The sequence below is a fragment of the Ornithodoros turicata genome, chromosome 7 (genome assembly GCF_037126465.1).
Source record: "Ornithodoros turicata isolate Travis chromosome 7, ASM3712646v1, whole genome shotgun sequence".
In the NCBI taxonomy this organism is placed as follows: domain Eukaryota; kingdom Metazoa; phylum Arthropoda; class Arachnida; order Ixodida; family Argasidae; genus Ornithodoros; species Ornithodoros turicata.
In genome coordinates this window covers 30,964,974-30,972,978 of record NC_088207.1, presented here as the reverse complement: position 1 = coordinate 30,972,978, position 8,005 = coordinate 30,964,974, and the positions used below count along the sequence as shown (strand labels likewise).

General features: G+C 46.2%; 1 protein-coding gene across 1 annotated transcript in view; it reads left to right on the top strand.

Moving 5' to 3' along the window:
- LOC135400797 (acetylcholinesterase-1-like) overlaps positions 1-8,005 on the top strand; it is a 45,240-nt gene that overhangs the window by 28,410 nt on the left and 8,825 nt on the right. Inside the window, exons 2-3 of the mRNA XM_064632714.1 lie at positions 3,595-3,707; positions 3,951-4,195. Coding sequence (XP_064488784.1) covers positions 3,684-3,707; positions 3,951-4,195 — 269 coding nt within the window. The 5' untranslated portion in view covers positions 3,595-3,683. The remainder of the gene's footprint in view (positions 1-3,594; positions 3,708-3,950; positions 4,196-8,005) is intronic.

Genomic DNA, 8,005 nt, shown 5'->3' with positions numbered 1-8,005 from the left:
ATTTTGCGTCCGGATTACACCTTCATCAGGAAACTGAACGCAAGTCTTGAATTTCCGAACCGTTCGAGTGAAATCCGAACAGGTGACAACCCTACATATGACATGTTGTCACATACTGTAGCGGAATAACCAATTGAACTGCTTGATGATCTGTAGACAATGTCAACTGCATTCGAGGAGTGCAAGGATTCATTTTGACCGTGGCAAGCTCAACATCAGGCAGCCCCTATAAGACACCACTGCTACTCCTCGCTCCCTTATCTGCTATTCAACATAGCCAACGCAACATAGCCGGCCACCGATGTCCGCTGTGACCCTTTGTGATAACTGACATTGGAGGATCCAGATCAAGGCCGACGTTTCCAAGCCAAGGGCAATGTCAAATGTATTATTAGGAAGCCTATCATAACGCCGAACTATCAGAAGGCCGAAAGCCAAAAGGCCGAAAATCATAACGCCGAACTGTCAGAAGGCCGAAAAATCATAAGGCAGAAAATCAAAAGGCCGAAAATGGAAAGGCCAAAGAGACAGAAGACCCTGAATGGGACTGTTCTTGTCATAAGATTATAAAAAGTTTCCTGGCTCTTGTATCAGAAATCGAATAATTGGAATGCGTAGCATTTGGTGCTCAGAAAAAAAAAAAAAAAAAAAAATCTACAACATGTAAGTGCCTCGTGGGTGAATACCAGTGAATGACTTGTATCATCCACTGAATGAATTGTAGAGGAGATGGTGTTTCTCTACATTTGGTGACCGGAACGTGATTTGAACAAGCAACCGTCTGAATCGCTTGCTATACTGAAATAACTTAAACCCAGTTAACGACCATCGTGAATTTACCCCCTACATAGGATATCTATGACAAGATCTGTAGGATTTTTTTTTTCTTTTTGCTTCGCCTGCAACTTTCTGTACCGTTCTATTTCAAGAACTGTATAATGACCACGCTTGTCCCCTGACACAGGAGCACGGTATATGATTTCTTCCAGAATAGTCATCAGTTGTCCCAGGTCATTGACTCGGCTACTAACCGTACTTATCGAAAGCCCGAACAATTAGGTGCAGGTTTGAGTCAGAGCTGACGATAGGGAAGTGGTTTTAGGAATGACCGAGGTTGAAGCCCTTGCTGAAAATGGGATGAGAATGGGAAATCTCATCGCATAGCTCGCAATTTTTCATTTTAACTTATTGCCATTGTGTAAAATAAACACATACAATAACACAGTGGTTCATATGTCTACTTTTTCTTTTTTGTTTTCCCCTAAGTGATCGAAAGTACGTTATTAACGCGAAGTTCGGTGAAATAATTTATTTGCTGTATTAATTCACAACAGGTCTATCCTACTTAATTTGTAGAGCTAATTTTTTATCGCAGTTGGAATAAAAGTTTTCGTATCCTGGGTTCCTTATATTCCGGCCTTTCAATAATTCGGTTTTCTGACTTTTCGGCCTTCTGATAGTTCGGTTTTCTGAATTTTCGGCCTTCTGATTGTTCGTTTTTTTTTTTCGGTATTCTGGTTTCCGGCCTTTTGATTGTTCGGTGTTTTGATTTTTCGGCCTTTTGATTTTCGGCGTTCTAATAATTCCGCCTTATGAGTTTCGGCCTTATGATTGCCATCCGTATTATTAGCTACGCGTTTACATTGATCCAATGAAATCGAACACGTCAGTACCTGTGAAGAGAGGGCGAAATTGTTCTACTCAGCGTTCGGGCCAAGAACATTACGAGTCTTACTTTAACAGTGTAAACGTCATTATTTAAGTCTGTGCTTGTCACAAAATAGAGGCACGTTCCTCTGTTTATACGAACAGCTGTACAAACATCAGCATCTTCCCCGGTAGCACCCGCGAACTTATTCCTGGAACTCGAGAGTTTCAGAACTGCTAAACAGGCCTTGTCTGAATTCCTCCAGATTGCCCGAAAGTGATAACGTCGTACCGTAGAGGCATCACGAGCCTCATCAGTATAGGTCCCCCTAATTGAAACGCTAAGGAGTTCTATAGGAAATCCTAAACGCGCTCCGACTCCTACTCCGTATCGCTGTCAGTCAATCAGATATCAGAAACGTGGTGTCAGCCACCCCCAAAGGAATCAGGCGATTGGCTTACCATGTTTTCGGGTACGTCATCGTGAGGCTTCTACGTCTTCCCAAAACCACCTACTACACACTCTGAAAAATGAACTTCACCACATAGCACGCTCCTAGCCAACCATCACCTCAAATGATATCGTTATCTGCCCTGATTTGTTGAAAACGGGGGGCGTACGCCTTTTTTGTGACACTTATGCCATAATTGTCACAAAAAAGGCGTACGCCCCCCGTTTTCAACAAATCAGGGCAGATAACGATATCATTTGAGATGATGGTTTGCTAGGAGCGTGCTATGAGGTGAAGTTCATTTTTAAGAGTGCACTGTTAAAATAGAGGTAGAGGTGGTTAAAGAACATCACCGCATAGCACGCGCATAGCTAACCACCATACCGAATGATATCATTCTGTGTCATGATTCGTTCAAAACAGGGGGAGGAGCCTACCTGGGACAAACATAATGTGTCTCAGATAGGCGGCTCCTCCCATTTTCAGCAAATAAGGACACAGAATGATATCATTCGGAATGACGGTTGGCTAGGAGCGTGCTATGTGGTGTACCAGCTCCGGTGGCGCAGCGGTAACGCGTGCGCTTGGAGACTGGGAGGTCCGCGGTTCGAATCCGCGGGCCGGCTGTGCCGTCTGGGGTTTTTCCTGGGTTTCCCTCAGATGTGTAATAGGCGTATGCCGGCACAGTTCCCCTGAAGTCGGCCCATGGACGCAGCTATCCTCCCCCCTAGCGGATTCCGCTCGGTCTTCCACTTCACCCTCTCCTCCTCCCCACCACCTTTCCCTTCCCGAGAAACATGCCGCCTAATCAGGCAGGCAGACCTCTCGGGTTCCTTCCAACGACACTCCTCCTCCCCCCTCCTCCCTCCTGCTATGTGGTGAAGTTCTGTTTTAACAGTGTAGCTTTTCTGTTTTCTTCACTTCTTGAACATACACTCTTAAAAGTGAATTTCACCGCGTAGCACGCTCCTAGCCAACCATCATATCCAATGATATCGTTATGTGCCCCGATTTGTTGAAAACTTGAGGCGTACGCCAACAAATCAGGGCAGATAACAATATCATTCGAAGTGATGGCTGGCTAGGAGCGTGCCATGAGGTGGACTTCATTTTTAAGAGTGTAGTAAAAAGCTGGAATGTTAAGGTTTACCTTGATAGATATTTTTCATGTGAGTCTTGAGAAACTTGCCATATGTCCAGCTAATCCAGCTAAACTAATCCAGCCCAGCAACGCTCTGCGCTCAAAGCTCTTCTGACATTTCTGGACACCATCGGACTTCGATCGTTATTGTGAAGGGGCTCGTTATTTTTTTCCCCCAATCCCACCAACAATGGGGTAGAGTATCGCCTTTGGCGATGAACCTCCCACTCGTCATAGCCAAAAATAAAGTTGTTGTTGCCATATGTAGGACTAGCTATCGTCGTCGTTGTTACAGAAGACCGACCAGGGGGCACCACTATCCATCCATCGAAAACTAGTCTTCTCTCGTTCCAGTGCCAATCAGGTAGAAGAGAAGAAGAAGAGTATTCCAAGCCTATACGCTCGTTCGCTGCCATAGTGCAGCTGCTCCAGAACCCTGAACCATGGACTTTGAGGCGAACGGAAGAGTAAGCTTAAAGCTTTTTTACTTACTTCACTGCCCTTGTTATTTAAATATGGATTCTTATTTGACATATTTTATATATATATATGATGTCATCATCAGCAACAGAACCAGTGCTGCAGAACAGTACTAATGACAAAAGAGAGGGCGCGTGACAGACGGGTGGGTCAACGATATAGGGAACAGATAAATGTAAACGATTTCCTTTGATTTGAACGAGAGAAGTTTATTCTTACTCCTTTTCCAGCATCACGCAAAGGTCCGCTCCAGCGTGAGCGGGGGTGAAAACTCTATTGGCAGAACTGCTCGCCTGCGTAGTTCCAGTCTGGGCCGCACCGCTTCTACAGACTCCGAGAGTATGCGGGACATCTTGGAACACATTTCAGTGTCGCAAGCTGCCTTCGAAGATTCCACACGACTTCGCCGCTTCTCCTCGTCCGATAATCCCTGTGGCCATCACCTGAGCGAAACACCACACACCACCATCCTCAGGTAAGTGACATGGATGAAAAGCAAATGTCTGAGGCTAAAACACACAGACGAACACAACACAAGCCACAAGGTGCGAAAGAACAATTTGGTAAGTCGTCGGAAAGCAGATGCAAGCGTAGCGTAATAGAACTCTACTCGAGAAACGTCATCATGACGTAGGTAGACAGACTGAAACCGAAACAAATCAGAAGGGTGAGGGCTGGGTTCCACGAATGGGCACTTGTTCGCTGCCTCCTACTAGAAGAAAAGTAGGATCGAAGGTCGCGTCCCTTTCAGGGACCATCGTAATCCCCTCAAGACCTTGGCTTTCGGGCGCGACCTTGTTCGCTCCTAGCCTCGAGCGTAGTGCAACTTTACCAAGTTGGTGGCGCTGTCGAACACTATGACGTCATTTGTTTACAAACAGGGAGAGGTCTATTGGTTGACGCACTGGACCGGCAACCCCGAGATGCGTGCTTCGATTCCCGCAGCTGTCAGGCTTTATTGATGACTGCCATATCCCGTAGCGAAAGTTCTTTATTCGAGAGTGCATAGCAGAAAACGTATCATAAACGGGATGTGAGGGCATGCCCTCATGCCAGGGAAGATAACGATGTCTGGAGAAATCGTTGCTTGCTGGTGCATGGACTCGACGATTTTCTGCCAGGCTGACGTCACGACCGCCGAACTCACCGCTTTTGCGTCAAGAAAACGGTCACGACGGCTTGCCGCCGCGCTCCAGATGAACTAAACGACCATTTTATATTATATATCAACCTTGCTGAACGACTCTGTACGTAAAATATAAGTGCTGTCAGTGAACATTACGCGCTTCCACGAATTTTCGACGGAGTAGAAACACTTCATAGTTTCTCGGATTCTCCAGGAGCAGATGACCTCACCTGGAGCTCTCGCTTCTGTCTCCTGTCTGTCAGCTGCATATAAATCGTAAGGAGGAGGGCTAGAAGAAAAGCTGGGAGAGGGAGAGAGTGTGAGAGTAATGGGGGAGAGCAAAAGGACTTGTACTGAGGCGGTACCTCCTCCCAGCATCGAAGTCTGAGAGCTGCAATGATCGATACGGTGGATAGGGCCAACGCCACCTATACTGTGTATTCACAAGAGCGACATTCCCCAGAATGCTACAGCGGAAGATGCGAAAAACGCCATAGCTTTCTGCTCTCACGTGAGCACGAGCGCTCAACGTCGTGTCTTTAGGTACACTGCTGACCGTGGGGAATATCCTGCGACACAGCCACAAAGTATTCTGTAGCAGACGACAGGAAAAGACTCTGACGGTGTCGTCTGCTAAGTGCGCAGCGCGCAACTCCCGACATTCCAGCACCGTGTGAATGCTCAACGTGACTCGGGACGGAACTTCTGCTCCGTGAGCAGTGTTTTGGCTTTTTCTTCGGATACCGGGCGGACCGCAGATCGCTGCCCACAATCCGGCACCCGCGCGCGACGATTCCAGCGCCGTCCGCCGTACATTGACCTTGAGATTAGCGCTTGGAGACCATCCTTGGGCCACGTGACACAAGAGGAAGATATTTCACCTGTTTCACGGCACACCTATCACAGTGCCCTGCAATCGTCGCGCGGGGGCGCCGAATTATGGGGACCGCTCTGTGGTGCGCGCGGCTTCTGAAACAAATTTTTATACCCGGGAAAAAACGAAACCACAAGCCATAGCAACCTCGAACCACTTCAGTTGCGTCTTTTTCGACATGTACTACAACTTCCTCATTGACATCTGAGAGCTAAAACCGATAATTAAAAAGTTGGAAAATTAATTACCGCTAGTTAATTGACAAGGGGCGATGAAAAAATATTTTTGGATAGACCACACAACTGCAAAGTACGTACAGTTGGTTCCATTTCTGTAGAGCAGTCCGTTTTTTCTTTAGCCCCTGGCCCTTTTTCGGTGGGACACCCTGTATAAGGTAAAGATTAAAAGGGAATCGCCGGCGGATAGATCACATGGCAATAACAGTACACTACAATCATAAGAATTTTTGTGCATCTTTTTACCGCCATAATTACAATATCAGAAAGAGTTTCAAAATTGATACTGAGAAGAAGAGCGCGTTCGATTTCCCAAAACGCGAACCTCACGGGAAAGCAGTATCTGCAGCGTTGTCTTTTCAGTTTTTAAAGCAGAAGTCACCAGAAATGCTCTTCAGTCCTCCTCCCATTTACACGTGCTCGAACGCACAGTCTGCTTTCCTACATGCAGAAGTGTCGTTAGGCTAAGCCCTGTTTAAGAGTGATATCTGACATTTTTGTTGCACTTTCAAGCCCTCGGGAACAAAATTGGCTCGCTGCATAACCAAGACATTCACTTTAGGTTCCAACCATGGTCCCTCTAATTGTGAAACTATAGTGGAAAATTACCTAAAACAGATAGCGTTTGATGTATAAGACTGTGAAATCACGATGGAGCGTGAATTCTGCTTCTGTCCCATTGAGTACAATGTGTAAGATTTCAAATGCCGGGGGAACAAAAGTCCTTATAGATAGTCTTTTTCGGTATAATTTCTTCTATGTAGATCTCACATGATCCAGTGTGGAACCAGTGAAATGTATCGACGTTTTCCGCCAAAATGAAATTATACGTTTCTTATGCATTGCGTCTATGGGTGTAATGCAGGCGAAGCACGCTTTTTTTTGTCCGCGAATCTTGTGCATGTCTGAAGGCGACATCGCCGATGAGAGATGGGTATCCCATGTATCTTTTTTTCTTTTTTTAATCCGCAGCGGGAATCAGGCGTACGCCACAACGTCAAGTGGAGGTAAAGATTTGTGCCTTCCGTTTCCGTGAGAATACAGGGACCGCTCGTTCTTTCAGCCTGATGTACAGCTCCCCGGAACCTTAACTTGAACGCCACTTCGCGTGGCGGAGGAGGAGGAGAGACACCCTATTGGGATTCAGCTGAACTATTGGGAGAGCGCGTTTCGGGCTGTTCCACTCGTGTGTAGGGGGGTTTGGTGTTGCTCAAACGCCTCGAAGGCAGGCGGGCGTTGCCTTCTAAAGACGTTATTGCCGGGTTGGCGATTGTTTTTGTTGCTTATGTGAGATGTACGCTGAATGATGTAAGGTGCCAACGAGGAGGACGAGAGGGTGGGGTCACGAGGAAGAAAGAAGAGGACACAGTTTTGGACTAAGGGGTTCCTTCGAGAAGGAACGTTACAAATGATATCGGTAACATCGGCGATATTCGAGGCAGGGTCGTGTTGACAGCCAAGAATGATTGTGTGCACCCGAATGGATTAACAATGATGCTGTATCAACTCGAGACGAAATAAATGAGGACAAAACAACTTTATTTTGTCATTGTGATTGGGAAGTTTCATCTCCTTGTGTGGCGATGCTCTACACCATTGCTGATGGTAACATGGTGAAATAAGGATAGAAGTGCATCATACATTTATTTGACTCAGGAAATAATGAAATTAAGTCAGCCGTAGTAGGTGGCAATTGAAACAGGACAATTGTGCCTTTCCTTTTCATGTCGCTACACTTGCGAGTGTTCTTGACAGTCAATACATCATTGCATAAAGAAGATCCGCATAGATATAACCTGTGTTGTCTGCATAAACTGCTATAACGTTTAACATAATACTTCAGAGAGAAAAGTAACACATACAGTTCCAAAGGACTTGAAGCTCTTCACCCGGCGACGGCTGAACGAACCAAACTGCTTGGCAGCATCTCAAGGCACGTGCTAGTCCCGGGACAGTCCGAATATGTACAATGATGTATTGACCGTCAACAACACTTGCAAATGTAGCGACATGAAAAGGAAAGGCACAATTGTCCTGTTTCAATTGCCA